The following is a 25,607-nucleotide window of genomic DNA, read 5'->3' on the forward strand; positions in this document are numbered from 1 at the left end:
ATGGAGCTTTAAAAAACTATAAAATAAAAAACACCATTTATCTATTCAAAGTATAAAGAAAGGTATTATAAGTATTTCAACCCATCTTTTACCTCCGTGAGCGCACAAAGAAATCGATCGATAAGATTATTTAAGCCGGCCTATGTTATCGCTTTAACGCAAAAATTGCCACAGATATTTTCGTTAATCTTACTCAATTTTTAAGGCAGTTATAGTAACAGATTTTTGCAAGCAATCTATTTAAATTAAATTCGTTTGCTGCTTATACCGTAAGGACAAACAAGCATTCTGTTTGTATTACACGTAAATGCTATTTATCACTTAACTTTCAATAGACCTAACTTCTTTCATGGAAATGTTTAATCAACGCAGGCGACCTTAAAGCGAATAGGCTATTACCTTCTTCATTTCTGATCAAAAAACTGAAAAGCATTAAGTCCTCAGTCAACTACAGTTTAAATATTACTTTATCTCGCATGATGCTAAAACTTGTCCGAGTATTGACGGAGCTTTTCCGTGCGGATGAGCTACATCTGTTACTATATATAGTGTGCAATACTTATATCTAAATACGATACAATACATGTTTTGCTGTTCTCCTAGCACAAGTTTATTGGACATTGTCTCCATAATACTTATAATATCCTCTCTTTAGGGATATTCTGCTGCGATTTCTTGAGAATAAACATTTAAACACCTTTCCCACAGATAGACCATATAATCGATTGATTGAAAATCAGCCTGAGCTACACCCTAGCTGATTTTCCGTTTATCGCGTGTGGGGACAAAAGCGGCAAACCATAGCATAGTTATCGTTTACCACCCGCTTTCAATGTCTTCAGCATATTTAAAAAATAAAATTATTGGCTTTTTGCAACGGGTTTTGATAAGATTCACAGACAAGTGGCATATATTACGCCTTAATATCAAACGTGCAGTGGGCTTGATTGTCCTTTATGAGCAAAAACTACCTCATTTAAACGCTGATAAAGCTTAAAATCTGTTATAGGCTATGACACGTCTATATTGCTACATAGCGAAAAATAATTTGCACTTGCTTTCTGAATGAATACATCTATTTGTCGATTGCAAAGTGACAAATGTATGAAACCAAACGACAAAAAAACGAAACTGACGTTTGCATTATATGGTAAATCGACCTTGAATAATTCATAGGTCAGGGAAACTTTTTAATTAACAACGAAAGTTATATGTCGTGCTGTTTTACACGGGAAATAAAAGTTATGTCGTTAAGACATATCTCCGCTTATTTATCACCGTAAGATAAATACGCTGATTACTAAAATTTAATGGTAAAGATCTTGTTTAACCGGAATAGCATCATTTTTTTAAATTACAGAATTTTCTCTATGTTTGATTGAGGTTGTACAGTCACGGTTGGTCATAATTAAATGAAATCTCATTATAAATATAAAAGCGAGGCGGGTTATCTTTATTGGTAAAGAACACGCGCTGTCCATTTTGTTCCTTTCCTCTCTTCAGTTACCACATGACCGATATCGATTTCAAATTTATGCCAAAAATGTGTCAGGGTAAATTTAATGTGCCTGTGATATATTTTTAAAGTTAAGTGGGTCTATTTGTGAGTTGCTCTCTGTCGAAGACAGGCTCGGAACTTTAAAACGATTCCAAAAAAAACGGAATTTATTGTTTTAAAGCTAGTATCGTAGTTTGGTTGTGTGGCCTAATTAATTATCATTTGTTTCTTGTCAGCAAATAGATGTAAAGGTTGACAAAAAGAACAAAAAAAATAAATAGGAACTTCCTATCGGTTTTATCATCGCTCTTTTGGCCACTATTCTTCTTCGTCAAACTGTCACAAAGTTTGATTTGAAGAAAGCTGAAATCATAAATCAATGCGGTAAATATTGTTGGTTGACTAACAAAGTCCACCAATCAGAACACAGAAGATGTTTTACTACCAAGAACGCTAAACAAAAACCGCTTATGACTATCAAGTTCAAATATTTATCTTAGAAGATTTTCAAAAGATACTAACATATTACTGAAGTTACAGCGCCATGTTTTAACGTTGCCATATACTTGTTTGAGGATTTGTTAACAACAGGCTACTATACAGCTAGTACCCGCCATGACGACCGAAAACGTATGGACTATTAGTCCATATATCCTTTAAAATTAAAGGCGTCAATTGTCAGCTGCTTGCGAGGTTGTTCGTCGCAAAGCTGCAATCAGTTAAGGCATATATAAGAAGTAATCCAGCAATAAGGCTTACACTTGAATGGTTGATTAAGTCAGATTAACTGCCTTAACCTTATTTATTTGGTTTAAGTTCAAAACCTGTTGCTGTGGATTATTTAGTAGAATTCTGTTGTATTGCGGTTATCGGATCAAATTGGCCTATTTAAATTTGATTGCAATGTAATTTGGAAAAACTCGACACCAAAACGAAGTTGTGCATTATTTATTAGGTGAAATGGCACCAGCTATCGTCACTTGTTCTTCACAGAAGCTATATTGTACATTATCGTAACTTGAAATATGATCTATCAAGCTCTTTTCAACATAGAACATTTAATCGCTTGTGTGTCACTTTGTACGACCAATATTTTCATAAAATGTGATTGGTTCTCAGCAAACATTTGTCAACCTAATATCTACTAAAAATATGGCACGTATCACACGAGCTCCTTAAGCGGAATTTCATAACTTACAGTATTTATTTGTGATTTAAAAAGCTGCTTAATTTATATATGACAATTTTACCGTCATGAGTTGAGCTATTGTCAGAAGCCTTAGAAAAGTTTTTGTTGTTTTAGGTAATCCTCGTCCACTCTCAAATCCAAGCAACAGTTTTTTTAGTGGTACAAAACAAAAAATTCAGCACAACGAGTTGACGTTGTATGTTTTAATGCGAGTTGTTTTTGCGCATTTTAAGAGCAAATATATTTTCTTTAGCCAATGACAGTATCTTTTTAACAAAAATGTTTTATGATAACAACGTTCTCTTGACAACACTTTGTAATCTTTTCGGCAAACGTTACGAGGCAGGATCCAGCAACAGACGTAATATAGGTACACGTCTTGGAATAATACAATTGTTTTGCTCCTATTTAATTAATTAGAAAAAAGAAAAACTTGCATAACTAGAAACAATTAAGTGTGTTGAAAGTGGAGATTCACAAAGACGCAAATTAAGACTTAAACAAAATGGAAAGTAAGTCTCAAAGTGACAACCCAAGTCGGAGGAAGACCGATAATAACGTGCCATTGATAGGGAATGCTTTAGCCAGCTCTCAATACCCACCTGCTGGAGAGATACAGGAGAACAAACATACGATTACGGAGCTAACGCTACTAAGAAACGAGGCATTAATGGTAAGGAGGAGAATTTTATATAGAACACTTCCGCATTGGTTTTCTTTACAATCGGTAAGAACATATTTTCAAATCAATATACAAATAGTCCGTGATAGACTACGGTACGTTGTGTTATTCTAATATCTGTGTCAAGATCTTTCGCTCTACCTCTTAACAAAACAAGACTTTGTAGTTGACAGTCTTGTCAAAGTTTCGGTATAAAAATTACTTCGAAATTCGATTTAGCAATTCCCATTAACATGTTTCTAAACCCATCTATACAGAAAGAAGAAGCAGCGAGAGATAAGCTCAAGCTTCAGGAAATAATCAACACAAAGCAAGTGCAAGAACTTCGAAGCCAAGTGCGAAGACTTACCATGGACAACCAACGATTTCCGAGATCGCCTTCAATCAGCAGTAAGTCTGAATCACGGAAAAAGGATGGAAAGGTAAGATAGATAAAACGGCAGCAAAGCGCCTTATACTGGCTCTTGAATTTTTTTACTGTTGATACGTTAACGATGCTGCTTATCTGGTGTTCAACCTTGCTTTGTGTTCTGCCAAAAGAATCATAATTAATTTATTCGCATAGAACCGTGAAGTACGTGAATTGTCAAAAGCAATAGATTTACTTAAGAAAGAAAAAGTTCAACTGCAAACGAAAGTGGATAACTTGACTAACTTCATACAGGTAAAGAAATAAGTTGGAAAACTTTAAACCTGGCCTTGTGTAAATAGTTTTAAAGTTCTTAATTTTTGTTGCCGAAATTTGTATGCTGTAAAATGTGAACTGTATGGTTGGGCCGGACCAAACAAATCCGGCCAGATTTTGCGTTTTTCTAGAATTCAGATTGTAAATAACGAATTTTGAAAAATATCCAGCAACATCCGGTAGTACTTTTTGAACATAGTGCACAATCTTGATAAGGAGCCTCATTACGCCAGTTATTACGTGACAAAATGGCCTATGTTTGTTTTAGGTGTACAGCTATACAACCATTTATTTTTACCGGATCGTTTTTAGAAGTATTATAACCTTTATAAGCTTATTGTGCATCTCGATTGGACAGTCTGTCTGTTCTTGCGTGCCATTTTGTCCATAATAAATTAATAATTCTTCTAGACTCTAAGTCTAGACTCTAGACTCTAGAATGTAGATTGTCCGTATAGTTTGTCTTCGTCGTTTTTTAAACCAGGGTGATAAGAGACAATAGCCAACAGTATTTTTATAATACCGTAAATACAAATTTGTTTTGAGGTGTGAGTTGGTGCGCAATTAAAATAAGATGATTTTAACTGTAATCTTCATTTATTGTAGTTATTATAAGTATAAGGCATGTAGAACGAATACAAGAGCCAAAGCAATAGAAAACATGTTATTAGTCAGACAAAAACAAAAAGCTGGTTGTTTGTAGTCGACCGAAAAGTTTGACTATATAAGATGTTTTCCATTGCTTTGCTTCTTGAATTCGTTCTACGTATGAGTCGTAACTCCCAACACTCAACTCCGATAATGAGTAATTAGTAGGCTATATGGTTTTAAATTTGTTTTTAAGAAAATGATAGTTAAAATAACATTTTTGTTTTGTAGCCAACTACTATAACTTGGCCGTGTTTTGCATGTTCCACAGCAAGTTGAAAATATTCCGTTGAAAATATCCCGTTGAAAATATTCTTTTTTGTTTTTTTTTCTTTGACCCATCCCTTGTGTAAACCAGCTAGCAATAATGATTTCGATTCAGGTGGCAAGCAGCATGAAAGAGAAGGCGATCGAAGAGTGTCGGGAAAAGTCACAGATTATTTACAACTTAAGAAAGGAAACAAAACTTGCTAATCAGATTAAGGATGAAGAAATTGTTAGACGCTGCCAAGTGGAAGGAGAACTTGATTCCTTGAGGGCTTACGTTGATTACGTAAATCGTTCAGCTGGCGAAAAAATGCGACATAAGTCTGTTCAAACAATGACCACGATACCGATCCAGCAAAGCCTGAAATGGCGTTCCGCCACCGCGTTCAGTGATCCATCTGGAGAGGCCGCTGCTTCGTATAACGCCATGACAAGAGCGGCATCTGTTTGGCGCATCAAAACTATGGAAAAGAAATACCGACAAGAGACTTTAAACGCAAAGCAAAAATTTTCCAATGCTTCCAAAACATGCCTCAAGCAACACAGCTCTAGTCTCATGTGCAACCATCCTGAACACGAGCAAAGTACCGGAGTTGAAATGTCTTTGCATCGCCACTCGAATCCACCCTTACAAACCAATCAATCCCGACTGGAAAGACACTCCTACGGTGGCTGCACAGAGCTTTCTAACGAGGAGTTGCCAAGTCAACATCCATCAAGCGTGTATAAAAATCCACACCCATCACAATACTCCAACAAACCTTTGCCACCACCACCGCCACGTGCAAATTTTGCTAGTGATTATAAAGTGGCACACAAATTTGTACAACACACAACGGCCATGGGACCGGCGGCAATTGTTTATCAAGCAAGAACAACAGTTGATAACTGAAGTTTAATGTATCATATAGCTTTTTGAGAAATGTAGTTGTAACGCAATAAATCAATTTATGTCAATGTCAATGTCAAAATGTTAATTAATCGCATTTATTAGCGTGGAGATTATAATAGTAGCGCCTTTGCCCTATTGGTTATTTATTACTAAACCACTTTTTGAATTTCTAGAGCGCACACTATTTTCCCATAATAAAGCTCAAACGTCTCACTAAACCAGTAACTTCGAAGTTAGGTGTTGTTATAAACCTGGCTTCGTCGCCATTTCGTAGCCTTGATTCTATTGTTTTACCAGGATAGGTATCGCAATGACAAGCGATCGTTAAACATTTTTCACGAACCAAATCTTTCGAACGAGATAACTAGGGCAACTCACGTGTGAGCTGCAATACAGCTAAATAACAGCTTGATCGTCAATTACACAGTTGGCGAAAAGTTAATGCCTTCGAGGTAAGGCAAAAAGCGCTAGCTTTTGGGATAAAAAATTTGTCTAGAATACTAATTTGAGAGACGGACGAAATCCGGCCTTCACTATCCAAAGGTCCGGATATTCGAACCGCGGGCCGCCATTTGTGTAGCGGTGTAGCTGCTAGCTCTAGCTCACGGCCTGCGTGACCTTCTTATGGTGTGATACTCGCTTTCTCGTTTATATCATTGGCCTTGCTAGTACTGTATACAAAATACTGTAAATAAAATTATGCTTAGAATGCCTTTAGTAACAAATATCTACAAAAGTTATGTGCAAAATATGTCTGCGGATAAATTTCTACGTCTGAATTCTCAATCAGTATATCTTTGCTAAAAAAACATTGCATTTTAGGTAAAAATGAAGTCGACTTTAGGTATCATGCATGTAGAGTAGCTGCCAGCGTAACGACTAATGCAAAGTGACTCATAATAATTCGTTTATTTGCAAGAAAAACACCAGCTGTAATTTTGAATATATAGCTGTAGTATAGATTTGGACCAACGCATGGTCCTTCATTAGAGAAATAAAATTAGTAAACGTTGAACAATTATAAATACAAATGATACATATACCAAGAAAGAGGAAACAGTCAACTGATTATTATGTAACCGGGATTCTGTCAGTTTGTTCGTTCAAGTTCTTGTTGACCACCACGGATTTTTCTAAAGCCAGTTATGGTGTAGTTATTTTACTCGACAGGTTACTTTAAACGATTTGTATACCAGAGTCGTAAACTGTAACACGTAAAACACACGCCCAATTAAAACATATTTCTACACTACTGCACCAGGACATAGTAGATATTGTGGCTATTTTGCTACAACTTGAGTAAAAAATGATAAATCATTTCTGAAGTACTTTTATGCTAATAAAACGAAAACGATTAAAGATGAGGTGGTGACTATATTTAAAAATACAGGCGAAAGTTACAATAGTATGGGGAATGGGCTAAACGAATCCTAACATTTTTAAGACATTTTTAATGATCATTAGTAGGACACAAAGACTTTGAAGGGTAGGGATAAAATTGATGAACGATTATTATCGTTAATTCCATTTTATGCATTATACAATAATATTTTTTCAGTTTGTAACATAGATACAGCAGTGTTCATTATGTCACAAGGAGAAATAAAGTTACACAGATGCAAATTTTGGTATTTTGTAGACAGCAGTAAGAGAAAATTCATTATTCTTGTCCAAATTTTTGGCGCAGAATACACGCATCGATTTGCCAAACAAAATATAAGTTCATGATTTCTTGCAATTTGCGACTCAACTTGCATGAAACTGAAAATTATTCTGTAACAAAATTGTACCCCACTGTAAATGATCACAATTACAAGTTTTTGTGACGTAACAATCAACAATCAATTTTTATTGATGGTAGTAAACGGATAAAAAACTATTTACTTTTTGCATGTTCCTCTTGTGATTGCTCATTTGCAATACAATATTTTTTTGCTCTCGTCTAAACTCCTCAATATAAAATGTGGATATCCTTCATGGTTGCATCTTCAACGTTACGGCAACGGAGAGAAAGTGTCCTGGCGTCTACAAATAGTCACCATGAATGTGGTAAAGTATATTTGTATAATAACGTTATATGCAATCATAGAAATAATCATAGCTAAATTGTGTATAATGATCGATATAATTGGTATAGTACAGATTTTAAACGTTTAAGTTACAAAAATCAAGGTTATATCTATATACTGTATAATTATTCGAAATGAAATGCTTTAAGAGTATGGTACAGTTGCAGTAAATTTAATTCCAAATTATAACTGAAGACAAAATTTGCTGACGTTTTGTGGAGCAAGTGATTTGGCAGAGTTGTGTTTGTAATTTATGAGTAAAAGTTGCTGACTTAACCGGCACATTTTAGAATTGGCGATCGAAAGTGATCAATCTGCCTCGTCGGAGAACACCCGGCAGACAACTACACTGACGCCTTCAGGCTGTCCTGTACTTGCCGACTGTGGAGATCAAAAAGGTACTGCAGAAGTTCATGGACGCATTTACCCTGAAATAATACACAATGCTACCTTTTATTTATTTACCGACATAGTGCGAGTGCGGCATTTTTTGTTGATTAAATCGACTTATGAAGGTTCCAATATTTACTATTGCTTAATCTGTTTGATTTATAGACCAAGATACAGCTGGATCAACGCTTTTGAAAACGCAAATAACTAATGACGCGCTGCTACTTGCAGAAGTTACCGGTAAGAATGCATATTGCAAATACAATTGCTCAAAGGCTTGCAAAATATTGAGCACAAACATCAAATACAATACAGTAATAATAATCTAAATGAAAAGAATTTTTGCAGAATGCGTCAACGACATGATTGTCACGATTTCCTCGGCGGAGAGATTTGCGACCATTTTGCTCGAAGGTATTATGGCTTCAAAGAGTTTTATGTAAAATCTATGACACGGTACCGGTACTGTTCTGTGGTACTTTAACAAAACATAAAATTGTACAGAAATTATGACCGACTTCAGACCAGATTTTCTCAAAGCATCGTCTAATGACAAAGTTGAAATATCTCAATTACAAAGTTAGTATTTTCGTCGAATCCATTTGTTTTATTTTTATTGTACAATATACAGCTTATTGTTAAATGGCATATCTGAAACGGTATTTTCAGCAATACATTTTAAAAAGTGTAGTTACAGGCGACTTTTTATTATCATTTCACTTAATTATGGTTGATATACCATAGCTATGTACTATTATGATATTGTACAACTGTATTAGTTAATCTATTTGATGTATAGACCAGGAAGTCACCGTTTCGAAAGAATGTGGAGAAATCCAACTTTCTGACGAAACCTCGCTAACAGACGCTAGTGGTAAGCATCTAAACTCCCCATAAAAAAATGCCTATCTAAATGTAAAACGAGCAAAAATCACAAGTAAAAACCGAACTAATTTTATGCAGATTGCATCAGCGACGTCATCGACAACGTCATTTCCGACAAAGAAAAAGCTACGGTCATTTCTACTGAAGGTAATGACTATGTATCTCCATACGAAATTTACACAGCAATAATTTTACACAATTTTGATTGTATAGGTGTTCATAATCTATCCAGCTTAGCTATAATTTTCTAAACTGTAACCTACGGCAATATTCTACTATTGTTTTGCTTTACTGATTTAATAATATGCTTTGTATGGGCTAATGCATTGTTCTATGTACGACTATTACTATGAATCCACTTAATGTACAGACCAGCAAGTCACAACACAGAAAAAATGTGAAGAAACCGAACTTATTGACGAAACCTTGCTAGCAGACGTTACCGGTAAGCATCAAAAACTCCACAAAAATATCCAACTAAATGTCAAAATCCAACTACTTTCATGCAGATTGCGTCAACGACATCATAAATGCAATTTCTTCTAACGAGAAGTTCACAATCAATTGTCCTGAAAGTCTTGCACTTCCAAAAGGTAATGGTCCTACATATTGATTAACAGAAAATCTACAGTAATAAATACGTTTCTGTATTACTTTAACAAACCATGTATTCATTTGCAGAAATTGAGAAAAACGACAAAGAAAGTGTTCTCCAAACAACTTCTGATGCCACAACTGAAGCCTCGGAATTGCAAAGTTAGTATATCCCGGTCGCATACACTATATTGTGAAAAAGGAAATTCTTTGTAAAACTTATGTGTTAATGGCCTCTATACCAGCTATATAAAGACTGAATGTTCTTAACTGTTTTCCTGGAAAACTGATTAAATTATCCCATACAGCATATATATGCCATAGACGTGAGGCTATTTACAGCCAGTGCTCATATAGTTTATATAGTATATTTTTGTTACAATTACAGACCAAGCATTCACTACCAGTAATCAATATGGACAAACGTCACAAGCCGAAACTTCTAACGACGTTTCAGCCGAATTAATTGGCGGTGAGTTAACATAACATACACGTGTTTTTAAACAGATTTACGAATAATGCGTACAAATACAAGTTATGCAAGGAATTATTGCATCTAATCAAACTACTTTTATGCAGAATACGTCAATGACGTTGACAGAGCCATTTCTTCGTCAAATAACGTTGAAGTTACTCAACTCAAAGGTAAAAGATTTTACAGTTTTATTTGAAATCTTAAGAAATGTCTTTATTTTTAATAAACATATGTTGACAGAAACTAACGGAGACATTGGACGAACTGCTTTCGGATCTCATCTTGACGTGACAATTGTAGACCATCAGCTACAGAGTTAGTATCTTGAACGCGTCTGCTAACTGGTCGTGTCGCAATTAGCACACGCTCATGCAGAATCATTATAAACAAAATATGTACTGTACTTAGCTTGACATTTAGTTGCCTATGAGAGACGCAACATTTTCAAAAATGCTCTTGCAAAACTACAAGCATTTGGTAGTTTTATCGAGTATAACTTCAATGTTTGGTTTTAGGTAATGAAGATCATATTGATGACGATAACGTGGGTCATTTGCCCGAAAATATTCTCGACAAAAAACGTAAATGTTTAAATTCATTTTGATAATTGGTTTGATTTTAATCTTTAACATATCTTAGAAAATATTCTTCAAAAGCAAAGTACGCTTTGCGTAACCAAATCGTGGTCCTTGTCTTAAGTATGAGGAGAGTTTGTTGTGGACAAAAATTTGAAGATGATTACTCACTGCTCGAGCCCCATTTACAGACCTTGCTTTTATGAATATATTCATATACCGGTAGATCACTTTTTTGGTGTTTAAAATGGTATTGATAAAACTTGAAACTGTTCATCAGGACCATTGAACATGAGCAAGAACCATTGATTTGTCCAAAGGCATTTAATGCTAACGCCGATGCTGGGTATTGTGCACGAGTTTGCTTTATTGCGAGCCCGGCGCCAATTGATACAAACTACATACAACTGGTGTTACGTTGATGTTTCTTTTAAGCAATATTTGTTTTTTTTCTACAGAGAAAGGCAAAAGATCAAAACTGAGACGTTGCATTGCCTGCCTCTTTCCATGCTCTCCTTGGCGACGCCGCCGACACTGACCAACGCGCATGGGTCATTTTAGACCACTTTGTTAATGAGCGCCTTAATTTCACTGGGCGATGCGAAATGTGTTGTCAGATGGTTTCGGATTGTTTTCACTTTATTATTAGCCTAACTTTGTATTAACTTCCTTGTTATTTTACTGCGTTTATATTGTTTGCTTTTTATCAATAAACTTTTTATATTCGTTTATTTCCACATCTTTACCGAAAGCACAACCTTTTATTCTTATGAGATTCATAGAAAGTACAAAAAGACGATGCTAATGCTAACTGATTTTCCAAACGATGTAACGACATTAGCTTCTGAAAATAAATATCTCTGTTAGGTGAAACTCAACTGCCAGATCAGCAATAACTTTTATAACCGAACTGAACTGGTGCAGATGATTTGCTCAATGATCTACTTTGGTAGGCTAGGTTAATATATAATGCGTGCGGTGCGAGTCACAAAATTTTTATCAATTTTAAGGAATAGTAGCCTATATATAGGCTTCGTTGCCGTTTGACCACTATTCAAGTTATTTCTTGGTTGGAATATACTGTAAAACATATTAGTAATAGTGTAAATATTCTGGAGTTAAATTTTAGGATATTTTTTTAATTTATTAAATATTTGAAAAACCACATTTTACTGCTTGACAAAACTACACAGAAAAAGTTAATCATGTTAAACACTTTTCGTCTTTTCAGTCCCAGCCTTCCCCGTCTCATCGGTCCCACTTGGACTCACACTTCCCCTACTATACAGCACCTTTTAACACTGATCCCTCTGTGGGATCATGATAGAATTGGCAATTAGTTATATAAATTGGCATTTGCATAAGTTTTTGCATTTTCTCCAGTTAGATAAAATTGAATATTTAGACAGCTGTGTTACACTTGGTAAATTCTGTTATTCAAACAAATTGTATTTCTAACTGACATATTGGACGCAGATATAAGCATTTCAAGTAGCATTGTTTTCACGGCGTAAAGTTTGAAGTGTACTTGATGAAACGTTCAGATAACGTGTAATATATGCGACACGTGGTTTTATGGTAGCAAGGTATTGTTCTAGTATCTTTAATCACAATCGTAGTTTCAAACCAACATGTGATGTAGTAAGTGTGTCAAGTGGTTTTCTGTACTGGTGTAAATCGATTTGAATTCTTTGTGATGAAAAGCTTAGAATAACATGGACACATGTACACGTGTGATAGCAGTTAATTTGGCACTCGCTCATTGGTCAATATTTTAGTATATAAAACAAGTGTTGGATTTAAATCGCTCTCTTGGAAATTCTCTCTTCTCTGAGTTATTTCCCTTGTTCTGCTAAATTGAAGTTATTACTGAATTATTATGAAAGTGGGATCATGGTGTAAATATTGCTAATTCTATACAACTTATTCGGACAATATAACAACTAAACTTTATGAAGTTGGTGTTGATTTAAGAAGCAATATAGAGACAGTAAACGCAACGGAGTCAAAGACAATCATTTCGGAGTCAAGACTGTAAAACTTGGCTTAGCTTAGGCCATCCATAAAGCTACCATCATACCACATCATTCCCATACCTCTTTCAGGTAATTCCCCAAAAGTTTATCAGTTTTGATCATGTATGACCACATATTAATAGAACTATAGACTGGTTCTAGATGAGCATTGGTTAACTACTTTTGTAGTAATAGTATGAAGATAGCACTTTTTGTCCATGACGGTACTATAAATTACAATAATTATAAAAAACTGAATATAACGTGGCACTCTGTAGGGTTAACTTTTAATTTTTAATTTCAAATTCTTATACACGAGCTTTCGCAAGTTATCTTGTAATGTGGTTTTTTTTCAGTTTTTAACATTGTTATAGCGGTGTTTGTTATTTCACAATGAGAAATGAATTTATTTAAGCGTAGATGTTGTATTTTACGGGCCATGTTGCCAGAAACTTCAAAAATCTTGTGAAAAACTTTGGCGCAGGCTATAATACGCCTCAACTTGCCAAATCAAATGTGACGTCACGCTTTATTGCAACTGAACGCGTATGGAAGTGAATCCAGGCGTACCAGAATAGGTTGCATGACTGTTGAAGTAAACGTTTGAAAATCCTGAATAAACTGTATTTGTCGTGGTGATGCTCACAGGATTTGTAAATATTTCACCCTGCTGTAAATGATCACAATTACAAGTTTTTGTGACGTAACAATCAACAATCAATTTTTATTGATGGTAGTAAACGGATAAAAAACTATTTACTTTTTGCATGTTCCTCTTGTGATTGCTCATTTGCAATACAATATTTTTTTACTCTCGTCTAAACTCCTCAATATAAAATGTGGATATCCTTCATGGTTGCATCTTCAACGTTACGGCAACGGAGAGAAAGTGTCCTGGCGTCTACAAATAGTCACGATGAATGTGGTAAAGTATATTTGTATAATAACGTTATATGCAATCATAGAAATAATCATAGCTAAATTGTGTATAATGATCGATATAATTGGTACAGTACAGATTTTAAACGTTTAAGTTACAAAAATCAAGGTTATATCTATATACTGTATAATTATTCGAAATGAAATGCTTTAAGAGTATGGTACAGTTGCAGTAAATTTAATTCCAAATTATAACTGAAGACAAAATTTGCTGACGTTTTGTGGAGCAAGTGATTTGGCAGAGTTGTGTTTGTAATTTATGAGTAAAAGTTGCTGACTTAACCGGCACATTTTAGAATTGGCGATCGAAAGTGATCAATCTGCCTCGTCGGAGAACACCCGGCAGACAACTACACTGACGCCTTCAGGCTGTCCTGTACTTGCCGACTGTGGAGATCAAAAAGGTACTGCAGAAGTTCATGGACGCATTTACCCTGAAATAATACACAATGCTACCTTTTATTTATTTACCGACATAGTGCGAGTGCGGCATTTTTTGTTGATTAAATCGACTTATGAAGGTTCCAATATTTACTATTGCTTAATCTGTTTGATTTATAGACCAAGATACAGCTGGATCAACGCTTTTGAAAACGCAAATAACTAATGACGCGCTGCTACTTGCAGAAGTTACCGGTAAGAATGCATATTGCAAATACAATTGCTCAAAGGCTTGCAAAATATTGAGCACAAACATCAAATACAATACAGTAATAATAATCTAAATGAAAAGAATTTTTGCAGAATGCGTCAACGACATGATTGTCACGATTTCCTCGGCGGAGAGATTTGCGACCATTTTGCTCGAAGGTATTATGGCTTCAAAGAGTTTTATGTAAAATCTATGACACGGTACCGGTACTGTTCTGTGGTACTTTAACAAAACATAAAATTGTACAGAAATTATGACCGACTTCAGACCAGATTTTCTCAAAGCATCGTCTAATGACAAAGTTGAAATATCTCAATTACAAAGTTAGTATTTTCGTCGAATCCATTTTTTTATTATTGTTGTACAATATACAGCTTATTGTTAAACAGCATATCTGATACGGTATTTTCAACAATATATTTCGAAAAGTGTAATTACAGCCAACATTTTACTATCATTTCACTTAATTATGGTTGATATACCGTAGCTATGAACAATTCTGATCTTCTACAACTGTATTATAGTTAATCTATTTGATGTATAGACCAGCAAGTCACCGTTTCGAAAGAATGTGGAGAAATCCAACTTTCTGACGAAACCTTGCTAACAGACGCTAGTGGTAAGCATCAAAACTCCCCATAAATAAATACCTAACTAAATGTAAAACGAGCAAAACTAACAAGTAAAAACCGAACTAATTTTATGCAGATTGCATCAACGACGTCATTTCCGACAAAGAAAAAGCAACGGTCATTTCTACTGAAGGTAATGACTATGTATCTCCATACGAAATTTACACAGCAATAATTTTACACAATTTTGATTGTAGAATTATTCATAATTAATCTATCCAGCTTAAAACGGCATTGATGACGCGGAATTTTTAACAATGTTTTGCTAAACTGTAACCTACCGCAATATTCTACTATTGTTTTGCTTTACTGATTTAATAATATGCTTTGTATGGGCTAATGCATGGTTCTATGTACGACTATTACTATAAATCCACTTAATGTACAGACCAGCTAGTCACAAGACAGAAAAAATGTGGAGAAACCGAACTTACTGACGAAATCTTGCTAGCAGACGTTACCGGTAAGCATCAAAAACTTCACAAAAATATCCAACTAAATGTCAAAATCCAACTACTTTCATGCAGATTGCGTCAACGACATGTTAAATGCTATTTCCTCGAACGAGAAGTTCACAATCACTTGTCCTGAAAGTCCTGAATTTCCAAAAGGTAATGGTCCTAGATATTGTTTTACAGTACAGAAAACCTACAGTAATAATTACATTTCTATATTACTTTAACAAACCATGTATTCATCTGTAGAAATTGAGAAAAACGACAAAGAAAGTGTTCTCCAAACAACTTTTGATGCCACAACTGAAGTCTCGGAATTGCAAAGTTAGTATATTCCGGTCGCATACACTATATTGTAAAAAAGGAAATTCTTTGTAAAACTTATGTCTTAATGACCTCTATACCTATATACAGACTGAAAGTTCTTAACAGTTTTCCTGGAAACTGATTAAAATATCCCATACAGTATATATATGCCATAGACGTGAGGCTATTTACAGCCAGTGCTTATATAGTTTATATTTTTGTTACATATATAGACCAAGCATTCACTACCAGTAATCAACGTGGACAAACGTCACAAGCCGAAACTTCCAACGACGTTTCAGCCGAAGTAATTGGCGGTGAGTTAACATAACATACACGTGTTTTTAAACAGATTTACGAATAATGCGTACAAATACAAGTTATGCAAGGCATTATTGCATCTAATCAAACTACTTTTATGCAGAATACGTCAATGACGTTGACAGAGCCATTTCTTCGTCAAATAACGTTGAAGTTACTCAACTCAAAGGTAAAAGATTTTACAGTTTTATTTGAAATCTTAAGAAATGTCTTTATTTTTAATAAACATATATTGACAGAAACTAACGGAGACATTAGACGAAATGTTCTCGGATCTCATCTTGATGCGACAATTGTAGACCATCAGCTACAGAGTTAGTATCTTGAACGCGTCTGCTAACTGGTCGTGTCGCAATTAGCACACGCGCATGCAGAATCATTATAAACAGAATATGTACATTGTACAGTACATAGCTTGCCATTTAGTTGCGTATGTGAGACGCAACATTTTCAAAAATGCTTTTGCAAAACTACAAGCATTTGGTAGTTTTATCGAGTAGGTCTATAACTTAAATTATTGGTTTTAGGTAATGAAGATCATATTGACGATGATAACGTGAGTCATTTTCCCGACAATATTCTCGACGATAAAAGTAAATGTTTAAATTCATTTTGTTGATGATTGGTTTGATTTTAATCTTTAACATATCTTAGAAAATATTCTTCAAAAGCAAAGTACGCTTTGCGTAACCAAATCGTGGTCCTTGTCTTCGGATTGAGGAGAGTTTATGGTGGACAAAAATTTGACAATGATTACTCACTGCTCGAGCCCCGTTTACAGACCTTGCTTTTATGAATATATTCATATAGATCACTTTTTTGGTGTTTAAAATGGTATTGATCAAACTTGAAACTGTTCATCAGCACCATTGAACAAGAGCAAGGACCATTGATTTGTCCAATGGCATTCGATGCTAACGCCGATGCAGGGTATTATGCACGAGTTTGTTTTATTGAGAGCCCGGCCCCAAATGATACAAACTATATACCCAGGGTTGCCATCGGTCTGGACTCAAAAATAAGGACGAACAAGAAACAAAGGAAAAATACTACCTTAAACAGTGCACAACAGGAGAAGGCAATCAATGTTCCAAAAATGAAAAACGAGATACTATTTGGATGTTCTCAATTTTTGTATCTCTTTGGTACAAAATGGTATACTAAAGGTGTCAAAATGCCCAAAATACGAACCTCTGCCCTAAAAATAAGGACGCATGTGAAAATAAGGACATTTCTTAGAAAAAAGGACAAAAATATTTTCTAAGACACAGACCTTCAAAATAAGGAAAAATCGTAGAAATAAGGACGGTATGGCAACCCTGATATACCACTGGTGTTACGTTGATGTTTCTTTTAAGCAATTTGTTTTTTCCTACAGAGAAAGGCAAAAGATCAAAATTGAGACGTTGTATTGCCTGCCTCTTTCCATGCTCTCCTTGGCGACGCCGCCGACACTAACCAACGCGCATGGATCATTTTAGATCACTTTGTTAATGAGCGCCTTAATTTCACTGGGCGATGCGAAATGTGTTGTCAGATGGTTTCGGATTGTTTTCACTTTTATTATTGGTCTAACTTTGTATTAAATTCCTTGTTATTTTAATGCGTTTATATTGTTTGCTTTTTATCAATAAACTTTTTATATTCGTTTATTTGCACATCTTCACCGAAAGCACAACCTTTTATTAATCGTCTCATCGGTCCCACTTGGGCTTACACTTCCCCTACTACAGTACCTTTTAATTTAACACCGATCCCTCTTTCCGGTTATTCCCCAAAAGTTTATCAGTTATATGATGTTCGACCACAAATTAATAGAACTACAGTATACTACAGGGGCGGGCAACTTCTTCGGTCGGCGGGCCGGATTGCTTAATAGATTGGAACGCAGCTTTGTCTTATTAATGTTCATGGTCGAAAATGTTTGCTCATAAATGTATGTAGACCCGAACAGAACAAGTAGATTCATGGCCATCTTTCTCAGGTTGGCAAACTTGGACTTATTCAGTGACGCAATACAGGGATTGCGGCAGAATGGGCAGAATGGGCTTATTTATGGGTTACGCTGCCCTTGGCCTTGGGAAAGGCGTTAAGGACTCTTGCCACTGTTCAGTGGACCAGGTTAACAGTTCCAAATTGGATAATCGACATTTGAAGACAAAAAAATAAAAAAAATATGGACAGACCACAGTAGCTCAGTAAATGACCAACTGGGGTTCGAGCTGGGAGGATTCATCGCTGAGTTTAAGTCGTGCAAAGACTTTCCTCAGTTCGATGATAAATATTATGATACTATATTTAATAGTCAAGGTGGTGCATATCAATTTTTGCATTATTCTTATGTTTGGGTGACTTGGGTTTTATGCTGAAGTGCACAACCCTGTGAATTGTGATGCATTTGTGTACTAGACCCTTGGTACCCAATTTGTGATTTCTGACTTCACTTTTACTTTAGATCCTTCATTTCAATCTTTTTTGGTTTGATATAGATTTGGATCACGTAAATGTTTTGACTGGCAGAATCTGCTTAAGTTGTCTTGTATAGGTTACCGGAAAAAAACTGGATATGGAAAGCTCCGGCAGAGAACATCCGTTAGTACTACGAGGTATTTGCATGCATTTGATATCTATAAATTATATATTTCTGAAGTTTGACCAATTTACTTATTCATTCATTATTGATTCTTATACTGTAATTGTGAAACCGGATAATTTTGAAATCTAGGCCCAGAGTAGAATTAGCAATGTTCAATAGAATTATTCCAGCAGTCAAATTGATTACCGGTACTCCAAAATAGTTTAAGAAATCTATTGATCTAAAAAATTTTCGGAATTGCATATTTACATTTTTTTTAAAGTATATTCTTACTAATTGCAGTGATGCGTTTAACAAAACCATCTATTGTTTCATCATTTCCCATTCTATTTGAAGACCACGACCTCACATCTAAACCACTTGGTTACTGCCTAGAAGATCTTCCATCATTTGGGACAGGTATATTAAATTATACACTTCAAATGTGACAGAACTCGGTGTTTTCTGAATTAGGCTAGTGTGCAATTGAAGTTTTTGTGCAATATGAAGTTTAAGATAGCCTGGGTAGGTACATGATAGAGTTGATGCAATACAAACCCTAATAGGCTTGTGCCCTTTTAACCACTCTATGCTAATCAAAATTTCAAGTGCTTTGAGTAGTTTTTTCTGTGTTTTAATAGGTGGGACCGATGAAGTTGTGTAACATGTCTAAAATTTTAAATTTAGCTAAATAGAGTTAACGAGCTTTACTGTGTATTTTTTTGAAACAAAGCAAATTGTTTAGCGATTGCATTAATGTTGCAAGATAAATTCAGCAACACATTGATAAAAGTTTCTCGTTCGGTGCTAATAGAAATCAAATCGGGTTCCATTTGTGTCAACCTATTTGATGTAAGTGCTCCAGTGAACTGAAAAATTGTCCATGCAGCACATTCTTAGAGCAACAATTAGCTTGAAAATGATAACACAAATCCCGAGTAAAGTTAGAATTATTTTAACCGTATGATGCATAATCCGATAATATTAAGTATTTGCAAACTTGTTTGATTACTTAATGACCACTGACAACATGAGTTTGAAGTTCATAAGTTTGTTTCTCTCTTTTTTCAGGTGAACTTTTGGTTTTACCTCAAAGTTTCGGAAATATATTTCTAGGGGAAACATTTGTGAGTTATTTAAGTGTAAACAATGAAAGTGGCAATGATGTTGAGACTGTATCGCTTAAGGTAAAAAACTCTTCTGAAAAACAAAAAATCAATACTGTGTGAAGAGGTTTGATATCTTTCATAAGTTCAATAATAAAATTGGCATTGATAAAATTTTAGGCTGATCTGCAAACTGGATCCCAGCGTATTACTCTTACAAATACAGCGCCACTTACAGTTTTGCAACATAATAATTCTCTAGACGAAGTGGTAAGCCATGAAGTGAAAGAAGTGGGCCCTCACATGTAAGTTAAAAAGGCTCTGCTAAATATATTCGGTTTTATTATAATCCTCATCATGGACAGAGAAGTCAACAAGCTATTTTATTACAGCCTGGTGTGTGTTGTCTCATACAAGAGGCCTGATGGAGACATAAAAAGCTTTCGAAAGTTTTTTAAATTTCAAGTGTTGAAGCCACTTGAAGTGAAGACGAAATTTTACAACATTAAGGTGTGCTCCTGTCATTGCCAAAGCATAATACAGTGTGATTGTAAAATTATATTTTACTTGTTGTTTCAGTGTGATGAAGTTTATTTGGAAACACAAATTCAGAACATCATGCAGTCCCCTATTTGTATGGAGAAAGTGAATTTAGATCCATCACCTCTATATACTGTAAAAGCTTTGAATACAGTTTCAGACAATCAAAGGTATGTTTTGGTGGGAGCTGATGTTTTAGAGTTAGACTAAATTATACTCAAGAAAATATAAGTTTATTCAGGAAACAGGCATCATAGCAATATCTGATCTATACAAGAGTAGTTCATGAACTGCGTTATATTGTTGCTTTGCATTAAATAAGTTAACTTTATTAATATAATATACACAAGACATTTGGTCTATGACTCCAAATGCCAGTTTGGAAACGTGTGATTTTTGTTAAGTGTGTTTGGAAGCCAGTCTTATATGAAGCCCTCTGAAGTTTGGCAGTATTTGTATTGGTTGAAACTTAAGCCAGAGAACAAAATGCAAGCATTTACGGATGCAGCAAGTGCTATTGGCAAACTTGATATTGTTTGGAAATCAAGTCTTGGTGAAAAAGGAAGGCTACAAACCAGCCAATTGCAAAGAGCGGTAAGCATGTTTTTTCTAGGTATAACACAACTACTATGTATACAAAACAGAGAAATTGGTCACCAGCATTCTATCAAAGTAGGTTGGCATTATCCTTGTTTGTGATCCAGCTTTTGATTTCACAATTTACCTTTTCCCAGGTGATGAACCAACGAGACATAAGGCTAGAAGTTGAGTCAGCTCCAAACACGCACCAGATAAATGAAAGTTTCTATCTGAAATGCAAAATAACTAACTACAGGTAAGTTATCATTCACAGTAATACTTTAGTAACTTCACTCGCATTGCATGAGATTAAATTTAATATTTAGTGAACGAGCGAAGCAATTAATGGTGCACTATGAGAATCAGACAGACATTCTGTGGCAAGGCGTATCTGGTTATAAGCTGGACCCTCTCCGATCAAAAGATTCTTTACAATTAAATATGAGTCTGATTCCTATTTCACCAGGCTTGCAGGTACAATGTAGTCTCTTACTAAAATTTAATCTTCATTTGGACACCCCATATATTACATTTTTTTATTAGACAATATCAGGGCTTCGCATTGTGGACACAGAACTGAGCAGGACATATGAATACGATGACATTCATCAAATTCTGGTTTTATCCTGTTAGCATTGAGATTTTTTAATTTTGTGCAATATTCTATTTTCTGCTGTTTCATCCAAAATACAAAAGGTTATCGCAGGATGGTATAAGCCTTAATGTGTGTCAAAATAAGCTTCACAGAACATCATGTAAATGGAATTTAAAACAGGTGCAAGCAAAAAGTAACAATTGAAATACTAAAGAGGAACATAGAATAACAATAAAGGCAATATGCAGACTAGGTCTGATCACTGCTATCAACAATGTAGCAGAATGGTTATTCCGTAGAAGAAACGTTGACGAACATTTATCATTCAACCAGCATTTGAGCTTCCATTGCATCTATTGAATTTTCTAAACATGGCGTGAAGGACTTCCCATTGTTGCTTGGTTGTGGATTACTCGAAATATTATCGGAGTTTAGCACGGAAGAGCATAAAGGCCCACTGGAGTCTCGATTTGCAGTAAAAGACTCCTTAGATGGTTCACCGAGAGCTTGATGTATGTCTTCAAGCATCGACTCTGTGTAAGTGACTCCAGGAGGAGGTGAAGGCGCCTGTTTACAATCTGATGACGCTGCAGCACCTGCATCTGAATAGGAATTTTCTTTATCATCCCAATTTATTGTAAAACGGGTGACGCGAGGTGCACTGCTGAGAATATTCCGAACCAACTGGCAAAACAAAAAAAAAACATTAGTTTAACATTTATAACAAAATTATACTTGAACTTCTACCCCTTACCTTTGAAAAATCTGTTTTCTCCGGTGGATTTTCACGAAGTTCTGGATCAGAATACTCATTGTTAACATAATATCCTACTCTTACGAACTCGTGGTCATGGTATGTACAGGTAATAATGACTACTGTAACACCCACTGCATCCTGGTCTGGAATACCTTCCGGTTTAGGTGGGTCTGCCTGAAATACATCATAAAACTCCAATGATGATGGATAGTAGTGTAAAAACATAAATCTGCTATTTGCAAACAAAAGTTTAGTGCACACCCAAGTCTAAAACATCAAAAGCTAACAAACACTGATAATAATTTAGATGTATTGCATAAGTTGATATATAATTGTTTTACCTGAAAAACAAATTTGTGTCTGCCAGCCGGAATCGGACCAACTAAAACTGAGTCCAAAATTTGGTCATATGCTTCACTTTCTGCACATCCGACATAGATTATCTTCCACTCTAAATCTACAGTGGAAAATGGATGTGAGTAGAAGCATTACTTTCTAAACAATTCCATTCAACCTTACATAAACATAACTGTACCACCTTCATACTTATAAACCAATAGCAATTGCTTGAATAAGATTTATTTCTACAAACCATTTACCATCTCTTAAATTTTCCATACAATCAAATGTAATCTGGAATTGAAAGGGATTATAAAAGTTGGATGGATTATCCAAGACTTCTACATCAACAATTTGCACCTTTGCCATTTTCAACAGGAAAATTAGTTGGAAGTCTCCTTAGCCAGGAGCAAAAAATGTTTTTCTCGACAAGCTTATTTTTGATCAGGGTAGATAGTTCAACTAACAGCAAAGTCACTGTTAATTACAGACAAATAAAAATAGACTTAGCGACCTAAAAACAAATATGGCATGCATTTAGTTGCCTAAATCTTGTTATTGCTAGCCAACCATACTCAACAAATTGCCAAATAATTTGTAACATTGGTACCGTAAACTGTGGTTACTTTGCACACTTCTTTCTTAGCACTTATTCACATTAATCTTACATCTCTTTTTTCAGTTTCAGACATTACTGTTTTTTCTTTATCCATTGTTAACTGTAATTGTGTTTAAAAAGTTAAAAGGCTCTTTTTTCGCTAGAAACTGAATATTGAAATCTTCTGTGCAGTGTAAAGGTAAGAAATATGATTTACAGTAGATAATGCTTTTAGAGCTCACCCTATTACTAACACAAATACAGCTTTCGGAGAAGGATGATGCTAGATTTCTGGCAAAAATATTTGTTTTACAGTTATATGTCGTAATTAAATGTTTGTAGAGGTTACTTTGCACAGCATATTTTATTAGAGATAGGCAATTAGGTCACACAAACAAAGTAAAATTATTATCATACCATTCAGACTTCAGAGTATGGCCATTTTCAGAAAATGTGGGCCAAACAACCAAAAATGACACTTGACAGGTACAAAAAAACGCTTAGACGTACTGAAAGTGCACACTTATGTAGTGTGATATACACAGTTTGACTTAGCTATCTTTGAATCAATTATAAATTGAGTGCGCAGAAGTTCTGTCCAAGTCTTAAATGCAAAACTACAAACCGTGCACCACTGTGGCTCAAGAAAAGTATTGATAGTGCCTATATGGCTCTGCCAAACTCTGCAGTATTGCATACCGTATAGGCCTACAAAGTGTTACCGTGCAGTCAATAGTATTGGATGATACTATAACCCTTTTCCTCGGATTTAGAAAAGTTTTTACACAATTTAAACCCGGCGATGATCCCTCATCGCTTGAGTCCCGGCAACGAAACTAGCCTTTGTGCAAGTTCAGATTATCATACATTTTTTATTTGGTTATAATATTTTATATCGTACTGTATTCCCTGAATTTAGAACTGTACACTGAACAGGAGCAAGTATTATTTTAATGCTTTTCCTAAGGGCACTACTACGGTAGCAGGACTGGGTATCGAACACAGAACACGAGTAACATTATTTAGGGTTAGCGCCATACTAAATTTTACACAATATTTATCACTGCACATAAGCTATTATGACGCGATTTTATGACATCATAATAGTTATAGTTTCAACTTTCAATAATAATTTATTACCCTGAAAATATTTTGAGGTCATCTTAATGTAAGTATTTTGTGCAAATAATTTCGAAACAAGAGATGCTGTCAAACTATATGTTGTGACAGAACAATAGCGCCGTAATTTACTTATTTGGGACCTCAATTGCCTTGATTGGAAAGCTGTCAGCTTGCACTGTGATGCCACACCACAAAGGCTGAAGCTTTGGTCTGTATTTTATGTATCCAAGTGTGCACCAGTTCAATCTTTCTCCAGTGCATTTCTAAGCAATTTCAACACTTGCAACTATAAATTATAAGATTTGATTTATCTGTAATCCTTATAAATTTTCATCAGTTCTTATCTTATCAATTGGTAACGCTTCGAAGATCCTAAACATTTCTCACAGTGCTGCATGTGATTTTTTCTCAGCTATGAATATGTTTTTATGAATTTTAATATATATATTAATAAGCTGTGTAGACTTTGCGTTTGCGGTCACTTTTTAAAATGGTAGTGGTACTGTATAAGCAAATTGCTACAGTGAGGCGCACCCGAGATCTTGCTGAAAACAGCCATACAGTCTGGCCCTTAGGTACCGCAAATGAAAAATGGAGGTGTATGCTTACACATCATTTGTACAAACTTTCGTGTGAAGTTAAATGTAATTAACAATTAGTCGGCAAAGTATGTTACAGTCAAGTGTGTGAAGTCAAAGTTTGCTTAAAATTTATCTCGAGTGCGCAGCTGCCATGAAATACAAACCGACTGAAGCTGATATTTACACCAGTGGTGTAATGATATTTGCTCTTTGCCAAGCCAGAGATCTCTTGGCTTATCATACTAACTTTTCATAGCGACTGGAAGTGATTGAAGTTTGCCAGGGATTCAAGTCTAGTGCAGAAGTGCACAACCACAGGATGCATTTGCATACTAGACCGCAAATTTTCTACTTAAATTGTGATGTCATTTGGTTGTGCACTAGAATCGGTAATTCTTTGTTTATTTATTTATTATAAAGCGTCGGGAAGATAACAAAAATGTTCGGCGTTTATGTTGATGAACCTCGTACGTGCAGGTACCACGCTTTCCAGTAGGTTATTCCGTTTTATCGCTGCACACTATCAAATTAGGAACCGTACATTCCACCACTCGGCTACCGAGCCATTCGTTCGCTAACGTTTACAAAACAAAAAGTCTTAAAAAGTAACAATCGTTTAGTTTTAAAAAGACAACACCTAGCGACC

At 35.2% G+C, this 25,607-nt stretch overlaps 5 protein-coding genes across 5 annotated transcripts; 4 read left to right on the forward strand and 1 right to left on the reverse strand.

Annotated features, from left to right (window-relative positions):
* Window positions 1-2,206: 2,206 nt before the first annotated feature.
* On the forward strand, window positions 2,207-6,539 carry LOC143459872 (uncharacterized). Its single transcript, XM_076957179.1, has 4 exons — window positions 2,207-3,360; window positions 3,627-3,791; window positions 3,935-4,033; window positions 5,085-6,539. Exons 1-4 carry the CDS (start codon window positions 3,193-3,195, stop codon window positions 5,859-5,861), a joined length of 1,209 nt encoding a protein of 402 aa, XP_076813294.1. The 5' UTR covers window positions 2,207-3,192; the 3' UTR covers window positions 5,862-6,539.
* Window positions 6,540-7,766: 1,227 nt separating this feature from the next.
* Window positions 7,767-11,574, forward strand: LOC143460223 (uncharacterized). Its single transcript, XM_076957653.1, has 15 exons — window positions 7,767-7,910; window positions 8,221-8,328; window positions 8,486-8,560; window positions 8,669-8,734; window positions 8,825-8,899; window positions 9,120-9,194; window positions 9,284-9,352; window positions 9,576-9,650; window positions 9,715-9,798; window positions 9,887-9,961; window positions 10,188-10,271; window positions 10,379-10,444; window positions 10,515-10,589; window positions 10,790-10,855; window positions 11,308-11,574. The coding sequence occupies exons 1-15, from the start codon at window positions 7,823-7,825 to the stop codon at window positions 11,385-11,387; spliced, it is 1,161 nt and encodes a 386-aa protein (XP_076813768.1). The 5' UTR covers window positions 7,767-7,822; the 3' UTR covers window positions 11,388-11,574.
* A 2,071-nt stretch (window positions 11,575-13,645) lies between these two features.
* LOC143458936 (uncharacterized) lies at window positions 13,646-17,770 on the forward strand. The gene is made up of 15 exons (XM_076955847.1): window positions 13,646-13,789; window positions 14,100-14,207; window positions 14,365-14,439; window positions 14,548-14,613; window positions 14,704-14,778; window positions 15,000-15,074; window positions 15,164-15,220; window positions 15,476-15,550; window positions 15,615-15,698; window positions 15,792-15,866; window positions 16,082-16,165; window positions 16,273-16,338; window positions 16,409-16,483; window positions 16,697-16,762; window positions 17,548-17,770. Exons 1-15 carry the CDS (start codon window positions 13,702-13,704, stop codon window positions 17,625-17,627), a joined length of 1,149 nt encoding a protein of 382 aa, XP_076811962.1. The 5' UTR covers window positions 13,646-13,701; the 3' UTR covers window positions 17,628-17,770.
* An 851-nt stretch (window positions 17,771-18,621) lies between these two features.
* LOC143460396 (trafficking protein particle complex subunit 13-like) lies at window positions 18,622-21,677 on the forward strand. Its single transcript, XM_076957886.1, has 10 exons — window positions 18,622-18,775; window positions 19,048-19,164; window positions 19,816-19,931; window positions 20,031-20,155; window positions 20,243-20,360; window positions 20,430-20,560; window positions 20,795-20,984; window positions 21,125-21,225; window positions 21,296-21,443; window positions 21,513-21,677. The coding sequence occupies exons 1-10, from the start codon at window positions 18,736-18,738 to the stop codon at window positions 21,600-21,602; spliced, it is 1,176 nt and encodes a 391-aa protein (XP_076814001.1). The 5' UTR covers window positions 18,622-18,735; the 3' UTR covers window positions 21,603-21,677.
* Window positions 21,492-23,194, reverse strand: LOC143460397 (histone chaperone asf1b-B-like). The gene is made up of 4 exons (XM_076957887.1): window positions 22,921-23,194; window positions 22,663-22,778; window positions 22,319-22,495; window positions 21,492-22,248 (listed from the first exon to the last, which is right to left on the reverse strand). The coding sequence occupies exons 1-4, from the start codon at window positions 23,027-23,029 to the stop codon at window positions 21,886-21,888; spliced, it is 765 nt and encodes a 254-aa protein (XP_076814002.1). The 5' UTR covers window positions 23,030-23,194; the 3' UTR covers window positions 21,492-21,885.
* Between the last annotated feature and the right edge of the window lie 2,413 nt (window positions 23,195-25,607).

The sequence above is a fragment of the Clavelina lepadiformis genome, chromosome 5, assembly GCF_947623445.1.
Source record: "Clavelina lepadiformis chromosome 5, kaClaLepa1.1, whole genome shotgun sequence".
NCBI classification, from domain to species: Eukaryota; Metazoa; Chordata; class Ascidiacea; order Aplousobranchia; family Clavelinidae; genus Clavelina; species Clavelina lepadiformis.

Excerpts from the sequence above, each read along its gene's own strand:
- LOC143459872 (XM_076957179.1), top strand. The coding sequence starts at position 3,193 with ATGGAAAGTAAGTCTCAAAGTGACAACCCAAGTCGGAGGAAGACCGAT. Across the intron at positions 3,792-3,934 it reads CACGGAAAAAGGATGGAAAG|AACCGTGAAGTACGTGAATT; the intron begins GTAAGATAGATA and ends TTATTCGCATAG. Across the intron at positions 4,034-5,084 it reads ACTTGACTAACTTCATACAG|GTGGCAAGCAGCATGAAAGA; the intron begins GTAAAGAAATAA and ends ATTTCGATTCAG.
- LOC143460223 (XM_076957653.1), top strand. The coding sequence starts at position 7,823 with ATGTGGATATCCTTCATGGTTGCATCTTCAACGTTACGGCAACGGAGA. Across the intron at positions 9,651-9,714 it reads CTTGCTAGCAGACGTTACCG|ATTGCGTCAACGACATCATA; the intron begins GTAAGCATCAAA and ends ACTTTCATGCAG. Across the intron at positions 9,962-10,187 it reads TGAAGCCTCGGAATTGCAAA|ACCAAGCATTCACTACCAGT; the intron begins GTTAGTATATCC and ends TTACAATTACAG.
- LOC143458936 (XM_076955847.1), top strand. The coding sequence starts at position 13,702 with ATGTGGATATCCTTCATGGTTGCATCTTCAACGTTACGGCAACGGAGA. Across the intron at positions 15,551-15,614 it reads CTTGCTAGCAGACGTTACCG|ATTGCGTCAACGACATGTTA; the intron begins GTAAGCATCAAA and ends ACTTTCATGCAG. Across the intron at positions 16,763-17,547 it reads CAATATTCTCGACGATAAAA|AGAAAGGCAAAAGATCAAAA; the intron begins GTAAATGTTTAA and ends TTTTTCCTACAG.
- LOC143460396 (XM_076957886.1), top strand. The coding sequence starts at position 18,736 with ATGGAAAGCTCCGGCAGAGAACATCCGTTAGTACTACGAG. Across the intron at positions 20,561-20,794 it reads ACAGTTTCAGACAATCAAAG|TGTGTTTGGAAGCCAGTCTT; the intron begins GTATGTTTTGGT and ends ATTTTTGTTAAG. Across the intron at positions 20,985-21,124 it reads CCAGCCAATTGCAAAGAGCG|GTGATGAACCAACGAGACAT; the intron begins GTAAGCATGTTT and ends ACCTTTTCCCAG.
- LOC143460397 (XM_076957887.1), bottom strand. The coding sequence starts at position 23,029 with ATGGCAAAGGTGCAAATTGTTGATGTAGAAGTCTTGGATAATCCATCC. Across the intron at positions 22,496-22,662 it reads GACACAAATTTGTTTTTCAG|GCAGACCCACCTAAACCGGA; the intron begins GTAAAACAATTA and ends GATGTATTTCAG. Across the intron at positions 22,249-22,318 it reads AGAAAACAGATTTTTCAAAG|TTGGTTCGGAATATTCTCAG; the intron begins GTAAGGGGTAGA and ends TTGTTTTGCCAG.